Genomic DNA, 26,598 nt, shown 5'->3' with positions numbered 1-26,598 from the left:
CTTCATAAAGTATAAATTCATCTATAAATGTTATTTTCATTTATGTATAGCATCAATTATAAATCATAATAATATGATCATCAAAAATTAACTTCTTTCCCCTCTTAACCCAGGCCAGCTCCTAGTCAGTTTACCCTCTGTAATCCATATGTCCCTGCTTCGTGACTAGGTAACTGTGACGGTCCACACTGCCAAATGGTCTCCCTGCCTCAACTCATCCTGATTCTCAGACTAATGTTCATTTGCCTCCCTGAAGCCCTGCCTTCTTCCTACTACCCTTCATCCACATCAAGACTCACAGCTGTTTACATCATCAAATCCTCTCCCAGACAAAAAACCTCTGAAATGCAGCCTCACCTTCCCTACCTATACAAATGTATTCCTAACTACTCCTAATGGCCATACTACGGCAGTGAGGTCAGCTTCCTCATTCTGGGCCCAAAATATACTCAGTCGTGATGCCCACTATCCACTGGTAAGACTTTCCCTCCACCCCTCTACCCATCAAAACCTTTAAGAACTAACTCTTCCTTCTCTGTGACACATTCACTGAGTACCACTCAGCCCACACCCCCATCTGGCTACCGCCCTATCTGTCTCCAACCCTTGCCTGGACAACATTCCATGAAAGTCGTCTGTTCTCCCTGGCTCCATCTCCTCACTCCTATTCACTCCACTACTCTTATCTAGCTTCTGTCATCACCACTCCAAGACAGCCAAGATCACTAACAACCTCTCCGTGTCACCAAATCCAAAGAACACTTTTTACTCATCTCACTTGACAATTCAAAAACACTGGTAACCACTCTCTCCTTAAAAACTGTGCAAACCTTAGCTTTCATAGAACAACATTCCCCTGTTTGTCTGGACAGCCCTCCATTTCCTCTGCAAGCTCAACATTCTTTATCCATCAAATTCATCCTAGAGTTCCTCCCCATGAGTTCCTTTTATGCTTTCACCTTTCTCTGTAGTCAGTAACTCCTAATTTTATATCTCCAAACCAAACCTCTTCTATAAACTCTAGGTCTTGATATCCAAGGTAAATCTCTTCTCTTAGATATTTTAAATATACCTCAGTAGAACATGTCCATAATCTTTCATTCACCCCAAATCATGCTCTTTTCCAGGATTTCCTGTCTTAGAAAATGGGACCACCATCTGCCCAATTACGTAAGCCGTAAACTGAGAGGCATCTTTCAACATCCCTCTCATTACCCCTACATATTCAATCCATCACCAAATCTTTTTCATTTTAACTGCTACAACTTTTTAAAAATCACTTCATTTCTCTGGATTCTGACTATAATTTCCTAACTCCAAGCTTCCATCTCTTCCCTAGACCATTCCAATAGCCGTCAATAGATTCCTTCAATAGATTGTCCACACTGAAGCCAGACAGGTCTTTATAAAATTCAAAGTGGATCATGTCCCCTCCCTGCTTTAACACCCATCAGTAGCTTATCATGGATCTCAGAATGCCCAAATTCTTTCCATGGCCTATAATGACTCAATGTCTGTCAAGTCTCAGGTCTCACCTTTCTGCCCCTTGCCCTGAGTATGACAGCCATACTGATTTTTCATATATTCTTCAAGTTCTCTCCCACTGTAGGACCTTCTGAATTGCCATTCTCTCTGCCTAAACATCAGTCCTTTCCCTCTGCATCTGGCTGACACCTACATTTATTTAGAGCTTAACTCAATTGTCCTGACAGTGAATCTTTCCCTGACCTTCTGACAGGGTCATCCCTAATAACTTTAGATATGACATACTCTTCCTCACAGCACTAATCAACAGTTGTCATTTTATCCCTAATTGTGTCATGACATGATTAATATACATGTACAAGGAAAGACCCTACATCAGTTTTGCTCACCATTTGATCCCAGATTACCTAACACAGCACCTGGTACATGCTTGCTTATTGGTTGACTATATCAGTAAGCAAATGAATTAATATATTCTTTACATATATCTTTACATAATTGTTGTCATGAAATTTGGTATGCAATGCCTTTCTAAATACCTCATATGTGCTATTTTTATCTTACCAATGGATGATATAGAACTCAGGGCTATGAATTTTGTGCTCACTGTCCACACCAGAGTTGCAATAGTGATTATTTATTGATTAAAGTAATTGATTATAAAGTATTGATTAAAGACATTAAAAGTCTTACTGAGGGGGGCTTTCTTTCCCCAGAACTACCCAAACCAGTGTTTTTCAAACTTTTTTTAATTGAAGCTCATAGTAAGAAATTCATTTTATGTACTGACTTAAAATTGCTTATACATACATACACATGTACACACACAGACACACAACTGAAATGCTTCTCAGACAACACTTACCCTTACTACATGAGATGAACTCTTCTTCTATTTTATTTCAATTTTTTTCTGTGCTAGTCAAGATCCATTAAATCCACTTTACATACCCCAAAGTAAGAGTTGTATCAGTTTTAAAAATAAGGTTTTAAATTATCCCTAAGGCCTGCAGACCACCCTCTGTCAGAAACAGACTTGTTTTCAAGACATGTTTTAGGATTTGGATCAGAATTTATAACTCTTCCTAATTAACTCTGCTATTAAAAACATTAAACTGCCCCAACATACCATTTTCAATAAGCCCTACAATGGGAAAACTAAGACTCCAACTCAGCAGGATGCAACTATCACTACTCGTTTGTCATTGGCATATTATTTCACTTACACTCTAGTAACTCTATGTAATAACAAAATTGATAACAAAAGTGACCATTAGCTGAGCCCCTACTCCATGCTTGACATTGGGCAAGATGTCAAATACGTTATCTCTAATCTGGAAAATGACTCCATTCTTCAGTGAGTCAGAAACTCACCAAACCCAGATTCCCCAGCAGGTCAGAAGCGGCATCTAGAACAGAAGGTCCCTACATTTTACTTCTTGACTGAGATATTTGTAAACTCAAAGTTTTTCTAAGAGAAATTGTGTCTCTCTTTTTTTTCTTGGCTTCAATGGAAAAATAAGAAGACTAGGAATGAAGGGGAAGTCCTAAAACAACTCAGGGCAGGGAGAACTAATTCTCATATTGGCTGAAAGGCAGAGTTGTGTATGAAAAAGAACACAGAAGTTAGAATCAATCCTATTTTTCAAAATATATACTTGGTTTTAACCAACATAGAATATAGGCAGTTCAGATACTGTCAGATACACCACTGGAGTATTTGCTCCCATATTCAATCAGACCTACCAACTCAGAGAATTTTTTTAAAACCAACTTAAAGTTTAAAAAAAATATCTAGAAAATATGCTTACCGTTCATCTTTATGCTTCAAGTTTGAATCCATTAATTTAGACCATCAGAGAGTGAAGTAACTGTGTGCTCATCAGTTCTCACCTCAAGGTCTTAATGACTGCACATTAGCAACATGTGCTCTGGGTTTATGCAGGACAAGCATAAGAACTGAACTGCTGCTATCATTTATGAATGTTTTATAAAACCATAATGGAGAAAATTAACCACACTGCTGGGTCCTTAATATAACACGTCATCAACTGGTATGATCATAATAATCAAATTATCACAAAGAACCCTGTTTCCAATCTACCAGCATTTGGATCCCCTCTGAAAAACCTGTTGAGTTTTAATTAGGTTATTGGTTTCCTTAAATGCAAACTGGAGACAGCAATACCCACCACTCAGGGAAGTTTATGGAGATTAATTAGTATGAGCAAGATCTTTATAAACTTAACTAGTGAAGCAAAAAATCTTTATAAACTATTAACTGCTATTGTTTATTATGTAGAAGGTTCTTTTACAACTGTGTCATATATGCAGAAAGAGCTTTCTATTACAAAGAATTAATACAAAGCTATTAATGAAATTGCCGAGATGTCTTGTGACCATCACGATCCTCAGTGTCATGGACTGAGTGTTGTGTCCTCCCAAAATCCATGTGTGAGTTCTGTATGTGTATGTGTACAAGCAAAGAACCTGGAAAAAATGAATTTTTAAATGTTGACACTGCAAATTAAAACCTTATAAAATCATATTTATCACTGAGAGCTAAACTACAAAATAAAACATTAGGAGGAACGGGGGTTAAAAGAAAGGGAAGACATATGCACCCCCAAGTTATCGCAATTTACAATAGCCAAGATATGGAAGCAACTTAAGTGTCCACCAGTAGATGAATGGACCAACATGTGGTACATTTACACAATGGAATATTTATTATTCAGCCATAAGAAGAAAACAAATCCTACCATTTGCAACAACATGCATGGAGTGAGAGGGTATTGTGCTCAGTGAAATAAACCAGACAGAGAAAGACCAGTACCAAATGATTTCACTCATTTGTGGAGCATAATAATGAAACAAAACTGAAGGAACAAAACAGCAGCAGACTCACAGACTCCAAGAAAGGACTAGTGGCTACCGAAGGGGAGGGGTGTGGGAGGGCAGGTGGGGAGGGAGAAGGGGGTTAAGGGGCATTATGATTAGCACACATAATGTAGCAGGGTCACGGGGAAGGCAGTATAGCACAGAGAAGACAAGTAGTGACTCTACAGCATCTTACTACACTGAAGGACAGTGACTGCAATGGGGTGTGAGGCAGCACCTGGTAATTTGTGTGAATGTCATAACCACAATGCTGCTCATGTGAAACCTTCATAAAAGTGTATCAATGATACCTTAATTTTAAAAAAGGGGGGGTGACAAACTTATTTGAGTGTTAAAGGCTAAATTAGATGGACATTGCTGAATATTAAATTAGATATTTAATACTTAGACTGTCCAGGAGCTCCTTTCAGAAATTTGTCTATCAGTTGAAACACAAATATGTATATCTGAAATATTCATGCAACTGTCCCATTTCTCTGTAGTCATGAAAATTATTGTTCTCATTGATGTGAAATCTGGTATTATTAACAAATATTAAGAACAAGAGAGCAAATTAAATAAAATTGTTTCCAAGAAAATTTTAATTTCCTATGGCTTTAAAACATGGTATGGAAAAGGATCTCATTACTGAGGACTAACTTCTCTGCAAAGGAGATGAGTTGCAAATCTAGAAATTGAGATCGGTTCAGAAGTTTTGGAAATACAGAGCTCTTAAGGAAATTGCCCAGAAGTCTTGGTGACCATCACCATCCTCAGTGTCCTCCCAAAATCCATGCTAAAATCCTACCTCACATGTGATGGTAACAGGAGGGAGAGCCCCTGGCATGTGGTTAGGATTCGATGAGGTCATGAGGGTGAGGCCCACAGGAATGGGATCAGTGCCCTTGTAAGGGTGAGAGGAGAGCCGGCTGCCTCTGCTCCACCTCCCAGAATGGAAGGAGGTAAGTCAGCTATGTATAGCTAGGAAAAGGGTTCTCACCAGGACCCAACCACACTGGCACCCTGATCTCAGAACCCAGCCTTCAGAACAATGAAACATAAATTTCTGTTGTTTAGAAGCCAATCAATTTATGTTTTTTTTATTATAGAAGCCAAGTAGATTAAAATATTCACCAACCAATCCTGACAGGGAAAAACCCAGTTCTGATTCATTCTCATGGCTCTTAGGACACCAAGAGCCATGAACTCTGAAAAACTGAACCTGCTTTGGAATCCAGGAAGATGTTTCTTGAAGAAGTTTACAAACATCTCATGCCCAAAGAGTGCAAATATGCGATATGTTTCTGTGTGAAGGTCCTAAGAATCAGGTCATTAGCCCTACAGGTGGTAGTAGTCCAGTACATTTCAGAAGCTATAATTCCACACCTGAGCACATTCCCTCAAGGGTTATTAAAGAGTCAAAAATTAAATCTCAGGCCCCTAATTCAAAATGGCCCATTAGGAATCATTATGAGTGCTTCTCAATTTTGAGTGTGCATTCAATTGGAATGGAGGTTGAGGAAGACTGGAGGGATTGGGGGATTGGTCACAGGAGTTACTCACTCCAGGTCCAACCCCCAAAGATTCTGTTTTAATTGGTGTGGTGTAAGATCTAGGCATCAATTTAAATTTCTCAGGTGGTTCCAAAGTTCATCCAAGATGGAGAAAAAATAATCTATTGCAATAATTCCTAAATGTTGGCAGCTTCAATAGAATCTTATCATGTGTCAAACATGTCAAAAATACAGATTGCTAAATTCTAATAGAGACACACTGAATAGACTTCCTCAAGGTGCAACATGGAAATACAGCCACAGAGTAAAGTCTCATGCTTAGCCAGGTCTGGGACACTTTGATCTAGTACCTGCTACTCCAAGTGTGGACCAGGATCACCTGGGAGTTTATTCACAATTTTACGATTTATTCACAATGCAGAATCTGGGACCCACCCTAGACCTCAAGAATCAGAACCTGCATTTTAACAAGATGAATGGAACAGCAGGCCAGGAAAGTACTCAGCTAATACAGGAAAAGGGTGCCTGGCAAGGGTAAAACACAGAACCAGCAGCCCTCATGGTCTAAGACTTGCTATTCTATCTATCATACTATCTTCCTAAACTTCTGTTTTGCTTTGTTTTAATATAAAGAAAGCACTTCCTCTTCACAGTGTTTCTTCTTAGGCAATAGGAAAATACCTACACTCAATACTACTGCATGTTAATATCATTCCTTAAAAAGATCATATATAAACCATGAGGTCAATAATCCTAGCTGACAGAAATTTCTGGTAGAAGAGAGACTATAGTCAGCCATGAAAACAGTATAAAAGCAAGTGAGATGTTTCTTCTCTTTCTACAGCAATTCCAGGAAAAAAAATAAATGTTTGCTTCTGTGCTGCTCCAACACTACCTATATCTGGCAATTTTTTGAGTTTTTTTTTTTTTTTTTATGAGAACTATACCCTTCTCTCATCTGGAAATTCTATGGGCATTAACAATGGTGGAACACCTTTTTTGGGTTAAACCTCTCTCCCACCTTCTCTTTCTATTCCCAAACTCCTTCAATCTCTCTCTTTCTTCCCCACCCTCCCATATTTTTAATGCAAATTACCCTAGAGAGACTTATTTCAGAGCATTAACATAGAGAAGCTTCCAGATATTTTAGGAAGTGATAAGACACACAAAAGAATTTTAGAGGACTGAGGAAAAGAGAACACATAAAGTGGAGATGAGAAGGGACAGGATTTCTCAAAAAAGAAGTCAGAAACACTAAATAAAACATTTTCACTAATGCAGTTTTTCCAAGGTTTAGGGCTACCTCTGAGGAAAACCAACAAGATTCCCTCTGACCATATTCACTCAGTCCTAGCTTTGCAGACGCACTGCCCAGAAATCAGCAGAGTTATTCTGAAAGCCTCCAAACCCTGGGCAGAGCTCCTCCAGCAGAGGTTCAGTGCAGGCAGAAAGCTGGAAATCTGTCTGAGGTTGTTTCAAGCTGCTCCCCCCCAACCTCCCGGGTCCCTAGGGGTCTCTGTGAAAAAGGTGCTCAGAGCTCCATGGCTCATCCCACCCGCCATAATCAGTGATCAAGAAGGGAAACTCGAACCTTAAAAGCAGCACAATAAAATGTATGTAGCAGTCACTGACGTTTTCTGAGCAGGATTGGTTGAGAAGGGCATTTCAACAATGATGACTGTGAAATATTCTTGATAAATTTAGGTTTTGGTTTGGGATTTTGGTTTTATTTGAAAATTTACTTTCTAATTTGAATCACCTCTTATTCAAATACGAAGTTACATATTTCTAATCCACAAGAACAATCATACTGACCAAGCTAATTACCTGGCCTGTGAGACTGTTTTCTGACCATCTGTAAGAATATTGAAATCACGTCGGTACAGTCACAGTGAACTAAGCTCCCTTTGTCTATGTTCTTCTTTACTCCAAGGGAATGGACAGGCTACTAGATGACAAAGGGATGGTGCAGGTGATCTCTAGGGCTCCACTTCCAGTTCTCCCCATGTCAGGGAAGACTTCCCTTCCTCTCTCTATACCCAGTTGCTTGACCCAAAACCCTAAAAGTCATGCTTCACACCTCTTCATCCATGCCATCCATTTCCTCATTCAACCCTAATAAGTCCACCAACAAAACATATCAGATGCACCTACTTCTCTCCATCTCTAGTGGTATCATCCCAGGCCAGGCCACCAACATCTTTTGCCCAGACTATTGTAACAGTCTCCTCACCGGTCTCTCCACTATCGCCCCTCCTCCTTCCAACCCAAGTTGCATTACACAGCAAGTAACCCTTGTGGCGGGGAGATTTGTCCGCTGCACTTGGAATACAAGGCAAAGCATTACCCTGCCCAGCCAGGCTGTCTGTCTGTCTACCCTTGTTCCCCATCTTTCTTTTTTTGAGCCACTGCAATCCAACTACACTGGCCTTTAAGCTTCACAAATTTAGCCACTCATTTTCTCTCTCTCTCTCTCTCCTTAGGACTGTTAACATGTTTCCCTTTGCCTGAAATATTCTGCCTACTTATCATCTAGTTACCTCTTACTTTAGGTCTCAATTTAACACTTCTTCCTTAGAAGATCCTTCCTTGACACTACCATTTCCCAGTCAAAATTAGCCTCTCACACTTGATCACACCATCCTCTCCTTTTCCTTCAAAATGCTTACCACAATTTGTAATTATAAAGTTGATACAGGTTTGCTAAATGCCTGTCTCCCTTACCAGACTCCAAGTTCCATGGGGCCAGGGACTGTTTGTTTATCGCTGTATACCCACAAGTATTTCTTGAATAAACAAATCAAATACAAAAATTCTGATTCACTTTAAACGTCACACAGTTAATTATTAGAGCAATGCCAGACATTGTCAAAAATATAGATAAGGACCATAGTGGGTATTTTTTGTCAAAGAACTGACAATCCTGACAATTCTGGTGTTCCCAAGCAGATTTCCCTGCATTCTGAAAACCTGTGATTTTAAATAATGGAGTATATGTTATTTTTTTTTAAGTTTGTTTTCTGGTGAATGATATCTATAAACATATTTAAGTTTCATAGAACAGTAACAGCGGAACCCCTGAAACACATATAGTGCATTTTATTTGGGTTAAATAAAATCCTAGCCCAGATGGCTACACAAAAGCATTAATGACTTACATGCCATGCCCACATCCACAATGTTGATTTCTGATAGATGCAATGCCCACTTCTACTAAGTCGATAATAGAATATAAGGCTGGTTGGTATCTTTCATTTCCTTACAAATACACCTAATCCTACAGCTCTACAGCAAGGAAATGTGTGCACCTGTGTGTTTGTAGACATACTTTGTACCTTCCACAGTGAGACTAATTCTTATATAATAATATTGACAACATTAAGCAGACCATCACTGTGGGAGTTTGAAATATGCAAAAAATAACTTAATTTATTCAAACTTGTTCAGCTGTCATCAAAGATAAAAATATGCCTCTACTTTTCATCTCCTTCAAGATCAAAGGTACATTTTTAAGTTTCTGTGTTTCTTTGATGGCATTAACTTCATCATTCTCCTTCTTGCAAAAATGATTCAAAATTCATGAGATACTTTAACATATATTTCTGAAATTCTAATGGTAGCTTTTTGTTATAGAAAAATATTTTTCCACACACACAAAAAAGAATGTTGAACAATTCAAAGTTTCTACTTTTAATAGCTGTCATTTTGTTCATGAGAAGACGGGTTTCTTAAAAGTACACAACCCTTGTCAGAATCATTAGAAGCAAAATGTAACTGTAGTAATGCTCTATATGATTCACAAACTCATAATAAAACAGAAAATCTTCACCCTGATATATATACATAGTGACAAATTTTTACTGGATTTTATTTCAATGATTTTTCTTAAAATACCTACAACCATAAAATACTCACTACTTGTAATCTGGTGTAAAAGCTAAATCAGTCAAGATGTGTTTATCAGCAAGAAAAAGTATTACACATTTAATGTTTAAGCATCATTTTTCAATCTTGCAAATAAACCTTGTTTTTACAAGTGAACTGCATCTGTCCTGAAGGGATGATATTTTTTCTTTGAAGTTAAACTTTTAAGGCAATCAGGCACTAATGGCAAGATTACTAATGAAGACTTTCAATTAAAAGACTAGTCTAACCTGCACACCTGGTAGAAAAGGAAAAGCAAGACTTTTTGAATACATTTACAAGCCAATTAATTTTCTAAAACTTTGTCCTATTTAATTTCTACTATCTATGCTATAGGAGCTAATTGTTCAAGGGAAAGATACAGATCACAAATTCAACTCATTTCTCTCCTTTGCCAGATTTCACTGGGCCAGTTATAGGAAGAAGCTGACATTTCTCTGCCTTGTTCTTTGGCTTCTCCCAGCACTGCCACTTACTGAGGTAAAGAGAACTGATGTTTCTTTGACTCTAAGTAATTGTTTTTTTGTTGCGGGTGACAAGGGGTGTTAGGTTGATTGGTTTGGATTTTATTTTTTTTCTCCAAGAAGTAAGCCAAAGTAACTAAAGTGAATTCAAATGCTTTTAAGCTCAGATCCACCAGTTTATGACTTAGGAAAGTCTCCACTATTCAACACTGAGTTCTTCAGGTTAAAAAAAGAAAAGAAAATCTCCCCTACCTTCCTTTATCTAGAAAAAATAGGAAAAGGTGAATATTTATGAAGCCCTTACTATGATGGGGCACAGTGCAAGATCTGTGGCTTTGCTGAGTCTCTACAGCAATCTTGCAAGGTAGGTAGTATAATCCTGGAGAGCCCCGTTGTGTCACTGGGGGGTAAGGGCTAAAGCCAGGAGACAGGAGCTGTGTCATGAAGAGAGAAACACCTTTGCTCTGTACTGAGCACTGTCATCGGAGCCTTGGAAATGTCCCCACAAGGTTATGGTAAGAATACTAGTTACCTTGAGTATGGTTGCACTAGGAGAAAGAAACTGCTTCAGGAATGAATAAAGAGAACATTATCACACCTTTCATTCTGTTCTCTCAGAGAAGACATTTTGTTTCTGAGCCCAATTAATGAGGCAACTTTTTTCTTTAACCTGCAGTTCTTTGGTCCATCATATTCATATATATTGGCTGCATATATGTCAGTTATGGGCATGTTTCATGCCCTGAGATGAGTTAAATAGTGAACGGGCCTGAATTCACTTACTCTGCCCACAGTATTTTTAGGGGGTATAAAAGAAGTACATAGCTAAAGTTTTACCTGTAAGCATTGGTAATCTGGTTAAGAAGTAAAACTAATTTTATACTGAGAGGGAAGCCAAAAATGACCCTAAGCTTTCTAGAATAAAAGACTAAAATACTAAAAGACACCTTCAACAGAAATGGGGAAATGTCAAAGACAGAAAGTCTGTTCGAAAATGGTATGTTCAATGATATGTTAAATTCTGACCACACGGAGTTTCAAATGACCTGTGACAAGTACACGGAGAGAAATTACCCAGGCCCCTGGAAACAGGACTGTAGCACAGAGAAGACAAAACTATGACAGAGGACAAGCCTGCTCTGAAAGAGAGGGTAAAGGTGTAAGAAAGATGGTTTAAGGTTGAGCATGGATGACTATTTATTCTTTAAGAAAAGGGAGAGGAGGAAAGAGGAGGGGAGAGAAGGGGAGAAGAGGTGAAAGAGAATAGAAAAAGAATCCAGGGAAACGGCCAAGAAAAAGTGCCAAGTCATGAAGGCCAAGAAATAAACATGTGTGTGAAAACAGGAGGGGAGCACAGTCTCAAAGCCTGGTAAGCCAGAAAAATGTGTACAAATAAGAAGCCTTTGGATTCGCAAGAAGAATGGTCATGTGAAACCTTCTAGGAAGTTTCAACATTATGGCATAGCCAGAAATCAGTTGAAAAGTGGTACAAAAGGAAATGGCCACCAAGAATTAAAGCTATCAGCCACAGATGGTGCATTAAAAAATGTAAACATCTAAATGATAATGACGAAAAACAGTGACACCAATAGAGTGCTTGTTATGTGCCGGACACTGTCCCCAGCACATCGCACGCATCACCTCATTTAATCCTCACTCCACCACCGTAACCTCCGTACCTCTGTTTTACAGGGGTGAACACTAGATGAAGTTAACTTGCAGAGTGAATAAGCAACAGAGCCAGGACTCTAATGCAAGCCTCCAGAACCTACAGCTTCTAACCAATGTGTACACCATCCCTCACAGGAAAAAAAAGGAGAAACATTGTCTTTATCATTCTGTTCTTTATGGATCCCCAGTGCTTGAATGAGTGCCTAGCGCACAGTGGGCACTCAAAAAAACTTTCATTTCATTAATCAACAACTAAAAAAGGTATAAGGGTCAAGCAAAAGAATGGGAGTTGTGTTTAGGGGGCTTTATTCTGGGACTCTTTAATCCTCATTGGAGAGCACCTCTATTCTTTCAATGCTGCAAACATATGAAAATAAACTCATTGTGCTTTAATTTATTCCAAATAGAAAATATGCCAGTAGACAGAAAAGACTTACAGAAAAGATCAGGATAAAGGTTAACTTTACCCTCAATCTGAGAGTTGTTTGATTTCCAGTTAAACTAAGTGATCTGAGGCTGGCCCTACAGTCTCTAAAAAGCCAAAATCCATTTTCTCTCTTCTGCTGGATACCGCACAAGACTGCAAGCTGCTCCTCAAGGCAAAACTCACTCAGAAGATACTTATCCTGGTAAAGATCAGTTCCAAAGAATAAAACTTCCCATCAATAACTCCTTACTAAAAAATTATAAAATAAAAATAATTTAATTAGAATCTACAATTTTCTAAGAAGTTCTTTCTTGTAAAAAGTTGGCTAGCTTTTAAACCCTTAGAGATTAAAACAAAAAGGATGAAAAATATTTCAGCTGTCCATCAAGTTAGACTGGGAGATGAGAACGAAATCACTTACATGTTCACCCCTCTTGCTTTCACGAGTCCCATCTGAACTGCCCTGTACAATGCAGTTTCCATTTTCAGAGACACACACGGACTGACTAAATATTTTAAACAATGCAGTTATTTATACAGGATTACTTAATTGATTTAATCAGCATTGTTTTGGGAGAAATCAATTTCGGTTTTGTTTAATTTAGGAGACAAAATAAAAAAGTATTGATTCAGCTAGTTCTTGGTGTTATGCACTCTTCACAGTGGAGGACATAAAAATACGTGTAAGGTATGACCTATATCCCGAAGGAGCTGAATTCGTATGCCAACACCTTTACGACTTCCCAGTTATGTCATTACCTCGAGAAACCGCTACAACTGTGCACCTAATTTCTCATCTCACATGGCTTATCTCTGGAAATCAATAGGACCTTGTACTTAGTATTTTTATTTCTCTGGTGGGACCAGAGCCCAAGAGAGAAAGAAATCCATTTCAATAAAATTTCAAATAGCTCTTCAACCACTCTTCCTTTCTAAATTATTTTGGTCTTTACTTAATTTTCCTATCTTTTTCCATGTGAAAACTTGGTATATCAAAAAACTACTATCTGGAATGTATACAAATATGTCTCTTTATTATTGATAGTATCTACATAAAACCAAATACCAGTAATGTCTAAAATGCACACTGACTTATCCGACAACTTTATCATTGCCCTCATTCGATTAAATATCTTTCAAGACTAGGCTTTCTCAGTACTAACATCTGTAATAAATAAAATGAGAATATTCAAATGCTTCTTTTTAGTCACTCCTCATGAATGAGAGTCATGCCATACATTACTAAGCTAGAGTATTTGGTGGAATGTACTGAAGATTCTTTTTCAGCTTTATTGAGGTATAACTGATAAATAAAAGTGATATATATTCAAGATATATACCCAGATGGTTTGATATGTGTATACACTGTGAAATGACTAACACAACTAACACAACCTAGCTAACCAACACATCCATTACCCCACATAGTTACTATTTGCTTTCTTTTTTGTATGTGAAACAAGAACATAAGATGGGATTTTTTTTAATTCTATTCTGCTATTAGTAAGTGTTTATCTGATTTCATGACATCTTTTTTATTCATAAAATTGCTGCATGGCATATTTTAATTTTTTCCATTAATATTAATTTTGTTTGGGACATTTTGAAATGTTTCCCAATACATGGTTTCTAATCCTACCAAATAGAAAAGAAATCCTTAAAACCAAGATTCAGATATGCTGATTGACAGGAAATAAAACCTCTTAAAGTAATATTATCTTCAATCATATTTTGGAGAGAATTTAATAAAACTGGGGAATTTTGAAGAATATCTGTTTTAGCTCTGTATTTCAACAGTTTGGATGATATCAAAATACTAGAATCAGAAGATATCCTACTTAAGTAATTGTAACTATCTTAAGTAATCTGTGAACTATCTTTCAAAAAAATCAAAGCACTGGAACTGATTTTAGTTTACCAATCTAATATAAATTTTATCAAGACATACAGTAGATAAAAAATTTTGTTGAAACAGAAACTATACATTCATCCTTCCAATACGAGCATTATTTATATGGCATTTTTCTGCAAAACTTTTTATTTCATACTTATTATCACTACTCTGAAGTGGTTTACTACCATACAATCTTTTTCATCTACTAAAGTAAATCGTATACTATTCTAAAATGCATTAAATTTATTCCTTTACATAAACTTTTATTTTATCCCACTCATTTAGTCATAAAATGTTGGTCACCGTTAACTAAAATAAGACTGTTATAATTAAAATAAAACCTTTCTTCATTTTCCTAGATGTATTACATTTTAGATATTTTCTGCCAAGAGTAACAACTAACTACATTAATTTCAACTTCCAATCAAACTTGAGGAAAAAAATAAAGAAAATAGAGAAAGAAAGATGTGAACTACTTGGTTCACCTGTGACAGGACCTCTAGTGACCTCTTGTGGTAAATACTATCTACAGAGCTTTGGAAAATACAGCCTTTCCCCAGGCTAGATACTGGACAATGTGGAAACATTGCTCCTCCATGCGAGCAAAACAACAGTTATTAACAAGGAAAGCAAGATATAGGCTAACCTAGAGGATTTCTTTTGTAAATCTACTAAGTCACTGTCAGTTAAAATAATCATAGCTGCACCCTTATTTTAAAAAATAGTGTCTTTATGGGTTTTCTTAGCAGAGCAGTTAAAAGATAGCGAGGTACATGGATTTCTTACCCACCCCATTTCTAGAATCAAGCAAAAGATAGACAAAGAGGGAAATTTCTAGTAAAGACAAGAATGTCCTGGGATAAGCAGCCCCATGGTCAGCAAAGTACTGCTACTGATTATGCAATGCAGTGTAGGCTCTAACACAAGAGACAATCCTCTGGCTTACTTATAAATATAATTTTGGAAGTGGTTAGTTTAATTTCAACTTGCGGGATATTTTAAAAATGAAAGTGATACATTATAAGGCCTGAATACACTATGTGGTTTTATCAGTATTTCCTGAATAGTAGTTAAGATGTTAAAGACTATCTTTCAAGAAAAATATCAAGAACTTTATATCCCAAAAAATTCCATTTGTTTTTCACTATTTCTTTTAAGATGGATGATACTTAAAAGGTATTTTACCATCTTTGTTTTGCTTTTAATACATTAGTTGTCTATTTCCTCTCCTATAAGTTCTCTTTTAAGATCTTGGTGTTCACAAATATTAATTATAGCACTAAAACAATTTTACATTTTCCTATAAGAGATAATTGCATACAGAAAGTGCTTTTATGCAAGCTAGGTATTTCAAACAAAATAGGCAATTGAATATAATGAGCTTGCTCTATTCAAAGTTAAATAGTTCATAAAATACTACCTTTTCTGGGTTTTTTTTTCCTATGTCCCTTCTTTCTCTAAAGATAAAAACCTTCCTAGTTCCTCATAATGTTTAAAATACTAAAGGACAATAATTAAATTCTAATAAAAAGACATTATTTTGTAGTTATAATTTTTTTAAATGGCAACCTAGTTTACTGCCACTTAACTAATCATTTCTGCCTATTTGTTAAGGAATCAAAGGCAACATATGAATAAAATGCTGACACAATCAGACTGAAGCCTTGAAAATATTTTGTTTTGTTTTGAATGTAAAATTCCACCTAAAAGTCTTTAAAAGTAATGCTTTTCTTTCAGGTATTTATCTTCCACACACAAGTTTACTGCTCCCTACAGCCCAATATATACTGATAAATAATTGAAATTTAAATAAAGTAAGATAGCCTAATCATGTTCCAGACACAGATTTGGTCAGTAAGCACTTTGGGTAGGGGCCTTCAATGAGACATTGCACTGACGCAGTAAACTCACCACATACAACTGAAACTTTCCCTTCCTAGCAACTTATTTTGATCCTACTAGACAAAAATGTACCTCAATCTTGCTAATGACCTTTTATAACTTTTGGTCTTAACAACTTCTTGGAGTAATAGTGTGCTTGCTATATCTACTAGAGCACATGTTAAGAATTACTGTAATTTCTTTTGTTTGTCTAAAAATGGTCTCATGTTGCCTTTTTTCTTAAAACTAAAAAGAAGATTCCCTACTTCTACTATTTTGGGATTCAGCTATAATCCCAAATTATATGAGTTGGATATAATGTTTGTATCCAACCTTCTCAATGGCCCTCATTATTTTATTTTATAGACTTTGAATCACCAGTAACAACTTGAAATGCTTTCCCATAACAGACTGAGTCAACTAAGTAAGGAAAATATAAATCCAATCTCAAGAGGTGTAAAATAACAGCAAATGGGTTATAGTGCTACTCTAGGGCACAGAATAGGGCACTATTATTCTGGGGAATTGCAACTGAGGATTTCAGAACTTTATCAGGACCTCAGGTTTAAAAGCTATACTCATATGTACAGTACTTCTTGTTCTTTCGCTCTGCATCATCAAGAAGGTCTCTGATGGATTTCTAACTGGCTGAGATTACAGCTCATTAGCAGTATCTGTTGACAAATAAATGTCCGTCGTTTTCTTTTTGTGTCCATTTCCCTTTCATTTCTAATATCCCTCCTTCTCTCTTTCCCTCTCTGTCTTGCTCTGTACATTTCTATTACATTCAACATCTCTCTTTTACTCTTTGTGTGTGTGTGAGAGTTTTCCTCCTAAGCTATCTTTGTATCTGGGTAGATGTCTGTCTGTATGTTTACCTGTGTGCATATCTTTATGTTTCTATTTCATCTGATTCTCACTAAAAGATCTGATCTTTTCATTTAAAAAAATAAATGACATTGTATCAAAAAGAGGAGCATTTCATGGGGGCAAAGGTAAATAGACAATCTCAGCCTACTTTTCTTTAATTCCTAAATACATTGCTGACACCTTTTCTTTCTTTTTCCACTAAAGCTCTGCCAACACTTCACTTTTAATGTTGTTAAGCTAGTGAATAATGAAATCTTCACTGTGACGAACTCCATCTATCTGCAAGAGTCCAGAAGGGAATTTTCTGTTAGCCTCAATTAAACAATTTTCTCAGAATATTTGTGAGAGGGAATTTTTTTTCTCAGAAAACATATTTCTCAGAATGAATTTTTCTATTTCTCTGCCCAGTCACATAGAAATAACAACTGTGGGGTACTCCCACGTGAATGTGTAGACCAATTTAGTACTGTAATTGTCAGTCTCTGAGGTTCTCCCTATAAAAGTGGTATGAAACTTTCCAGTATTCATTATGTACATGTGTGCATATACTTACTTTGAATACCTAACACTTCAAATAAAGCTCAGAGTTTTTGAGCAGTGTATTAAATGTTGGCCATAAGCAGTTAGAGGTGGTATTTAAAATGTCAAAATGAATAAATTTTTCAATTGGTGCAAAGAAACATTAAATTAACGAAACAATTATGAAGTGTAAAAAAGATAAAACATTCATTAACTTGGATGGTAAATGTAAAATGGAGACAACATATGCAGATATTTCTAAGCCACATAAGGTAAATCTTAATTTAATGGCATATCTGAAAAGATATTCTACAAACTGGCTCATAGTTCCAGACTGTATAAGAAGTTTCAGCCAAAGATCCTATATTGGTAAACTTAAGTCAAGGAATTCTCATCTTTCTGGTTACTGTGCAGAGCAGCAGAGAGCTATGGTTTTATTTTTTAAAGCCTCCTCTGAAAAGTCCTCTCACAGACTAAATTTCATGGAGTTGAAGCAACCCAAGAGGATGAGAAAGCTCAAATAAAACTGGTACATCTTAAATAGCTGATTCCCATTAATCTTTAAATTTCCAAAACTGGTTGTTCTAATGGTAATAATCCACTATACCTCAGGTCTTTGTATAATATTAATAGTAACTAATATTAATTAATGTCATATTAGTACAAGTAATGTGTGACATAGAAATTACCTGGCATTATTAATTTACACTTTATATTATCATAAAAAGTTGAGAACACATTTGAAAGCACACTGAAATGGCTAACAATATGACAGGTATTTTTTTTAAAATAGACCAGGCCTATTATCTATTTTTTCAACCCAAAAAGTCTGCCCCAAACTTGCATATTTTCAGGTGTTGACTAAAATAGATGAAACAAAGTCACAAGGCTCAAATTAAAACCAAATACTATATCAAAGATTATGAAAAATATGAACACCATACTCAAATATATATATATATATAGTCCACAACTCAGGGGAAATATCTGCAAACCTTCTTTTAGAAGAAAGCCTTATCTAAGAATTAGAATAATCTAATCTACCAGTTCAGGGAAAGCATAATTGTATTTAATTATTTATTACAATTTGAGTATGCCCCTGTCTTGCCCACTAAGCAGGAAGCTTATTGAAAAGAGAAGTATCTTAATCAATTTTTATCCAAGGAATCCCACAGAGTGTCCGTTGTATAAGATACCCAAATAAATATTATTTCAATGAATGAGTGAACAAGTAAACAATGAATTATGGAACTGCATAGAATATTCTCATTGCTTTGATCCTAACTCTTTTGTAATCAATATTCAAAAATGTCTTTTTCATAATTCTCCAAGCAAAGGATGTCAGAATAAAACAAGAGGCCTCTGAAAGAAAAAACTTTAAATGATACTTTACATATCTTGCTTATAAAATTGAAAAGTAAATAAAAAATTTTTTAAAGTAGAATATGTGGATTTCAGTAAAATGCAAGGTTTATAAGTCTTAATATATGAAATACATATATTTTGTATATATTTAAATATGTATTTAAATATGTGAAGTATATATATATAAAACCATTCCCATTCACAATATCTTTAAGGAAATTAATGCATAAATGGGTGGTATTTTAAAGACATTTTAAGACAAGAACAGCATAACATCAGTGGCAAAGTAGAATGGCAGTGTTTGAATTCTTTCTCCAGTTACTTTAAAAGCACAGTAGCTATTGCTTCCCTTCGACATTTCTCCTGCTTAAGTCAAATCAAATACATCATATAGATCAATACAGACCAATCCACAATGAAAAAAGAAAAAACGTTAAACACAAATTTGACCATTGTGAATGCCTTCTAGGTACCAGCTGTCTATATTTTTTCAGACATTGACACTTTTTATTAGGTTCAATTCCAACAACCCTCCCCAGAACAAGGTTCCTTTCAGCAATGCCCATTGGGCCCAAAAGCCATTCTAGAGACTTAAATTTTATGAGGTAACCACTTTCACAACCATCCCAAATTGAGGGAAACCCTTCTTCCACTGAGATTAAGTCTAAGAATTTGGTCAAACTCTACAGCCTATTTGTGGGGACCGGATGAACAAGATGCCCCTCATCACAGCGAAACTCAACTCTGTTCTCCAGAGGTATCTGCACCCCACCTGCTCCCCTTCCCCCTGTTCCGGGCTCTGGACAGGAGGGAAAGTGGGGTGAGTACATCGTGGAGAGCGGACGCAACTAACTTTCCTCAGCCACCTCACTCCCACTCCCACCCAAAATCAGGTCCAGCTAGTAACTGAAGCCATCAGGTGGGGCTGTATGCATCCCCTTCCGCCTGGGGAAAGGGATAGGATGGAGGAGAGGATTGGGGGACACGCCTGGGCAGGATGGAGGAGGAGGGTGCTCTGAACTACAACTCTTCTTACCACTGGAGCGCCTGACGATATTCTCCAGAAATGTGTTCTGCGGTGCCACCAGCCCTCTCTTGCCCCCCGGCATCCTGGGTCTGGAGAGCGGCGGCCAGGATCCGCGGCGGGGGAGGGCGGGATGCAGGAAGAGAAGGTGGAGGAGGAGGAGGGAAAGGTGGAAGAGAAAATTGAGCCGAAAGAAGAGGGGGCGCGGCGGCGGCGACGGGGTCCCCTGACTGTGTCTCCAGCCCGACCTGGATGAGCAGCTCTGGGGAGGACGACCAGGCAGTTCATGGTAGTAGCGCTGCCCCGACCGCCGCTGCCCAGACTGTGGCGGTGCCGCACACGGGGCTCGGGAGCTGCAGGCTCCGCGGGGCACAGTGCGCCTGCGCCGCCCCCGCTGTCGCTGTCCCGCCGGTGCTGATGCTGAAGCTGAGGCTGCGGCCGCGGTGACGGTCGCCCTGGCGCGGACTCAGCATTTCTCCCCCTACCCCGCGCCCCGGGGCCGGGGGAGCGGAAGAGCCAGCTCAACCCCCTATCTTGCGGACCCTCTTAGCCCAGACGCAGACCCCTTTCCTGCGCCTTCCTCTCACCCGGACCTAGCCCACCGCTCAGCTGCACCACCGCTGCCCAGCCAAGCCCAACTTCTGCCGGGCTGTGCGCCTGGTAGCCGCTCCTCTCTCCCCGGAGCTCGAGGCAGACCTCGCAGTACAAAGCGCCGCGGAGTGGAAGAGGAGGTGGGAGAAGAGGCGGGATGCCAGGGAGGGCAATGGGCAGTCGGAGGGGGTCACATCTCAGCTTCTCCGGCCGGGGTCCCGCGCCCCGGCTGCTGGCGAAGACGGCTGCTGGGGCTGTGAATCAGCTCCCCTCCGGCTAAGGCTGAGCGCCAAGCAGGGACTGACTGGGCGGCGCGCGGGGACGCAGGGCAGCCACCTGACGCTGCTACCGCCCCCCTCCGGGCTCCGGCGCCCGAAGCTCCTCAGAGGAGCTTTCGGCGCCCGCCCCACCCAACGCCCGGAGCGGGAGCCAGATAGGGACGGCGTGCGGAGCCGGCGCGGGAAGATCCCCGGCGCCCCAGGCTGGGTCTGGCGCGCCCGGGAGTGCGCAGCCACACAGCTGCCCCCGGGCTGCGGGGCTCAGGAGGCGAGCGGCGAGCCCGCCACCGCTGCTAAGTTGCGGGGAAGGTTGCACTTAACACAAGGAACAGGGGAAGAGTGTGAATAATTCACACCCAGACCCAGGAGGGGTTGTGCAGCGGACAGCGGTTTTTGCGCTGGAAAAACAGTGGAAGCAAAGGGAGCGAAGCTGTGCAGATCGGAGGGTGAGGGTAGGTATGGTTTCTAACAACCCTCTATCGGCTTGGAACAGGGGACAGAAATGGAGCCGTTAGAAAATAGTCTAAAAGCAGATCTTCCACGGAGAACGGAAAATGGTAGAAGTGTGAAGGGAACTCGGAGAGACAGAAAGAAAGGCGGAGCCCAAGCCGCGACACCTTCTTTTATCTAAAGCAGTGGTTCTCAAGGTGGTTCTGGACTGGCAGCGTCTACTAAGAACTTGTTAGAAATATCAGGCTCTACCCGAGAGCTAGAGAACCAGGGACTCTGAGGGCGAGGGCAATTATTTCCTTTAACAAGCCCTCCAGATAAATATGATGCACGCTCAAGTTTGAGAGGCCCTGATCTAAGGCTTTGTCTCCGGAGGCTCCACCTGGGCCTGTAGAGAAGGCACTGCGGAAGCAGACTCAACGAGTGGGGAAACTGCTGAGGCAGGGTCAGAGGTAGCGGTGAGGCCAAGCCCAGGGAAGTGAAAACGAAAGGAAAGTCGGATGGGGGCATCCCCTTTTGCTGGGGTCATAATATGGTAGGTGACCCTTGTTAGAAATGGTCAAGGCTACGCTGCGGGGAAGCAGCGGGAATCCCCAAGCTAGGGTTAGTGGAAACACCTCTGCTAGGCGCCTGCTCCACGCAGCAATAAGGGAGAAGCGGTGTCTGACTTTGTTTGGAATCCCCAAGATTCCCAATCATTGGCCATGAATTATTGATCACTCTCTCTCAAGAGCAACAGACACATAAACACACAGCCAGCTTCCAGGCTTTAGCTTAGTGTCATTTTTCCCCTCTCCTCTCTGAAATTTCCACCCATTCGTCCAAAGTTTGGGCGGCTGAGCAAACTCAGAAGGTTGACACAAGGCAAAGAGCAGGTTGCTCTGCTAGAAAAAAAAACTCAGCGGAATAACACCAAGTCATTCTAGCTTTCCAGCCAAGCACTGCTGTTGGTGCAAGTTTAATCCCCCACAGCTGGAACACCTTCTAAATACATTGGGGTATCTTTAGTTAAATAACAAGGGACTTGGGCACAGATTGGATCTCTGTGGTTCATCTACCAACTGCAAGGATCAGGAATGTGGCTGAGGTTACAGCTCCCTCCCTGTACAAGCAGGAAGGGACCTGGAAAGGCATCCTTGGACACATAATGTGATTTTCCTCCTCTGGTGGGTCTTGTATGACCTGTGTTCACAGCAACTAGGCTAGTGTGCAAACATACTGCGATCCTACACTGATCAGTCATTCAGAAATATATATATTTCATTGATCACTATTCTAGACTTCTACAATATGATCAACCCATCATCATCAACAGGAAACACTCTAAATCGGCACATCAGCAGCAGCCCACATTTTGCCTCTGAGTATTGACATGAAACATTGGCTTCCAAGCGTTTCCCATCCAGCATAAATATCACTCTTCCAAATCACTCCTCTGTGGGTATATTAGCTCACACTTCCCAAAGAGAAAACTCTTCCAGACTCCATTAAGATGCAGTCACACAATTACTGTTAGTCCTCCCCCATTTACTTTCATCTGCAGACTTACTAAAAATGATATTTATCCTGTCTCTTTGTGCTTAATAACTACATAGGATTATGCAACTTTGGATTATTTTAATTATGTAAAAATGGTAGTTATAAAGTGTCAAATCCTTGATTTACACACTTTTCTTAATCTTCTGTTTCAAATTTTCATTTTACAGAAGAAGAAACCAAGTCCAAGAGAGACATGAAGTGCCTAGTTGAAAAAGACACGTTGCTTTAGAGGCTTCACTGGGACTAGAATCAGGTCTCCTGACCCTGTAGCAAAAGCTCCGTGTAAATGAGAAAATAATCAGCTGTTGGTTTAGTGTGGTAATAACCAGCAACTCCAGTGATCTCTGTTGCCATCACTGATTCTGCAGCACTAGAGGAAAGAGAAACCCCTGGCAATAACTTGCAGCAGTTCTAATCAAAATTGAGTTAAAGAAAATAGAGCGGCACCATATGGATTGCCTGGCCCTCAGCAATGTGCTGGCAGGTTGAAGGTGCCAATACAACATTTGAATTTTTTTGCAGACATCCATGTGCTGTAACCAAACCACAAGATTTAAAAGGTGAGAGAGGCAGGAACCAAAGAGCTTCAATGTCACATAAAGGGCTTCTATTTGTTTGTTTCATTGCAAAGCTTCTAGTTTAAAGCAGAACTATTTGTGCTTTTCTCTTCTCCAGAGGTATTGTAATCAGAGTGGTGTTGTCTGTGAGTGATAGAATCCGGACCAGAGTACCGCCTTTTTTAATAAGCCCACCCACCATCTCAGATCACTCTCTCTCAAGAGAGAGTAGGTTTCATCTTACTTAAGCTACAAGCATTCTCCAGAGGACACATCAGCAAGCCACAAGCCCACCTTTCCCCTGACCCCTCCCTTCAAAGAGCCCACCAAAAGCCCTGGCCATAAAAAGCCTCTTGGCCTGTTAGAGACCCCTTTTCCATGTTTTGCTGGCCAGAACAGAGGGGTCCCTCTCAGGTGTAGCAATAAACCTACTTGAACTGTTGAGTTTGCATCCTCTTATCAATCCCTCTTTTTCTTTCATCTATCCCCTCTTTCAGTGAGAACCAAAAGTTCCAGTACCCAGAGGTGTCCACTGACTCCCAGGTCACAACTGCGTAGAACACAGCTAGATGAACTGAAGGTATGTTCCAGTTTAACAGCAGCCAATATAAAAGTGAAGACTTACAAAACTGATGTATTAGGAAGTGATGTTTTGCAATTACTACTGATTCACTGAGTCTTTTATCAAGCACCCCTCCTCTGTGAGTTTTAAAATATAGTTTATTTGAGAGTAATTGTAATTATATATAAACTCTCAGAAACGCATTAATATCTGACTTAATGTTTGATCCCTTCTGTGAAAATGGCCTAACCACTACTCTCTGGGGAATGACTTTTCTCCCCATCCCTGTTCTTTGTTTCTGAGCTAACCTCAGCATAGGTCTAAGGTGCAATCCACACATGCTAAAAGGGTGCTTCTGATGGAGAAATGGGAGGAAAGAAGGAAGGAAACTGCCAGAAGCTGCTCTCCAGCCTGGACTCATTAGCATGAGGTTGGTCACATTAGCATAAGTATCAGTGCAAAACATTTCCTCCTCTCCAAGCCACTTCCCAAGCCCCACTCTGCCTCCCCAGAGTCCTTTCCCAGCTCTAGTGGTGAATTATCCAAGCAGTAAGCAATTCCTCTGCATTCACAAAGTCCCACACTTAAACTTAGAACTTCTTCCTCTCCTGTCTCCTCACATCCCCAGAATCTAAGGTGAGAAAAAGCAGAATAGAGAGATAGTATTGTACAGAGGTTCAATGCCTGGACCCTGGATCCAGACTGCCTGGAACTTAATCTGCCACTTACTGACTATACTTGAGAGCAGGTTCTTTAGTCTCAACTTGCCCTTCTGTAAAATAGAATAAAAATGACCTATTTAATAGTACTGTTATGAGGGTTAAATGAGTTCTGATTTGATAAAAATAATATCTCTCATATAACAAGTATAATATAAGTGTTTGTAAATTAAATAAACCTTTTCATCCCCTTCTGCTTTCATTTATAGTAAAAACTCTAGATAGTGGTCATTACTAGTGTTCACCAATATTCATTTGCCTTCTCTACCTCCTAGAAACTTGTTGTGACCATAAACTAGTTCTGATCAGTGAGAATGAGTGGAGGTGATATGTTACTTCTTGGTAAAAACAGGTAAGAACCAGGCTCAGTTATTAATGCTTCTCTTCCTCTGTCCCAGTGTCTTTGGAATGCCCAGCAGCACAAGGATAGCTGCCCAGAGAGAATTACCCAGACTTAGTGGGGTAGAAAGTAAGCTTTTGTTGTGTTAAAACACTGAGATTCTAGCACTGTTTCTTAGGGGAACAAAAATCACCAACCGTACATTAGCATCACAGTACAAATGGCAAGTTTACAAAAATCCCAACATCGAGACCACCGCCCCCAGACCCAGTAAATCAGAATTTCTGAGCATAAGACTCAGTCATCAGTAGTTGTTAAAGTTTCTCCGGTGATATCAATGTGCATCCAGGTTGAGAGCCACTGTCCTAGAGCATCTTGCACTCTCCGGGGTTCTCTGGGATTTAGATATTGTGCCAAGATCCTCAGTTCCCAAGGATCAGACCTATGGGTACAGCTACTCAGCAAGGACACAACTCTAATACATGCAACTGTGGGTTTCTTCATACTTGTAGCTACTGAGCATCTCATGAAAAAACCACAAAACCTCCAAGACTGATGCACCATCAAATCAAGGCCTCCTAACTCAAATTGCCCCCCAATGCCACCCAATCTTACTATACATCCCTAATCAACTGTCCCTTCCATTCTTTTCAGTAACTTTTTCAAAGCTTCTCCTCTCTCTCCACATTTCAGATGTCACCCTGTCACCCTCTCACCCTCTCACCTCTCAGTCTCAGAAGATGACTCATAAAGGGCAGGTCATGCTGTCAATCCTCAGACTTCCTGCTCTCTTTCTTTGCTTCTTTCTTCTAGACCAATAGGGAGCAATTTCCCCCACCATCCCTCCACCAGTACTTAGGCACTACCATCCCTCCACTTGTGCCTCTGGAAGGAACTCACATTACTGGTGGTCCCCACATGCCTCTCTCTTTAACATTTACGAGTGCTTTCTTAACTCGCTGTCCCCTCTATTCCATCTCCCACATCTCTTTGTGTCAATTTCTTACAAGAAGAGTAGTCTTAAGAAGTATCTCTGCTCCCATGCCTCCTATCCACTCCTTAACCTACCACAAATTAGCCTCCACCCTCCTACTTACCTGAAACTGCCTTCTCAACATTTTTTTTCAAATTGTCAAATCCAGTGAGGCAGTTTCATTCTTGATTTTATTTTGCCTGCCTATGACATTTAACCCTGTTAGCACCTCTCTTCTTGAAACATTCTCCTATCTTAGACCACCTCAGTTTAAAACATGACTGTGTGACCTCAGCATTTTAATTAACCTATCTGTGCCTGAGTTTCCTTATCTGTAAAAAAGGAGAATAGTAATAGTGCCTACCTCATATGGTTGATGCAAGAATTAAATGAGATAGTACAGGTGGACACTCTTGTATCCACATTTCTGAAATTTTTTTCATAATGTCATAAACACATTTGCCAGAAAAGCCTGACCTGAACTGCCATGAGGCTATTTCTGGTCTTTCTTTCTCCTTCTTGCTGTGAAAATTAATATGTTTTGCTGCATAGGTATTAATGCACTTGATAACAGGGATTGCTGTCCCTCATCGTGAAAGGGGAGATACAAATACACAGAAATCCACACATTTCTGAATTCCAAAGCACAAAATGCAACTCTAGCATGCATA

The 26,598-nt window shown here is 39.5% G+C and overlaps 1 protein-coding gene across 1 annotated transcript in view; it reads right to left on the bottom strand.

Annotated features, from left to right (window-relative positions):
• KCNH5 (potassium voltage-gated channel subfamily H member 5) overlaps window positions 1-20,778 on the bottom strand; it is a 320,361-nt gene extending 299,583 nt beyond the window's left edge. Inside the window, exon 1 of the mRNA XM_037006649.2 lies at window positions 19,931-20,778. Within this exon, the coding sequence (XP_036862544.1) occupies window positions 19,931-20,003 (73 nt within the window). The 5' untranslated portion in view covers window positions 20,004-20,778. The remainder of the gene's footprint in view (window positions 1-19,930) is intronic.
• Between the last annotated feature and the right edge of the window lie 5,820 nt (window positions 20,779-26,598).

The sequence above is a fragment of the Manis javanica genome, chromosome 8 (assembly GCF_040802235.1).
Source record: "Manis javanica isolate MJ-LG chromosome 8, MJ_LKY, whole genome shotgun sequence".
In the NCBI taxonomy this organism is placed as follows: Eukaryota; Metazoa; Chordata; class Mammalia; order Pholidota; family Manidae; genus Manis; species Manis javanica.
Note: the sequence above shows the minus strand (reverse complement) of the source record. Positions and strands in the feature narration are given on the sequence as shown.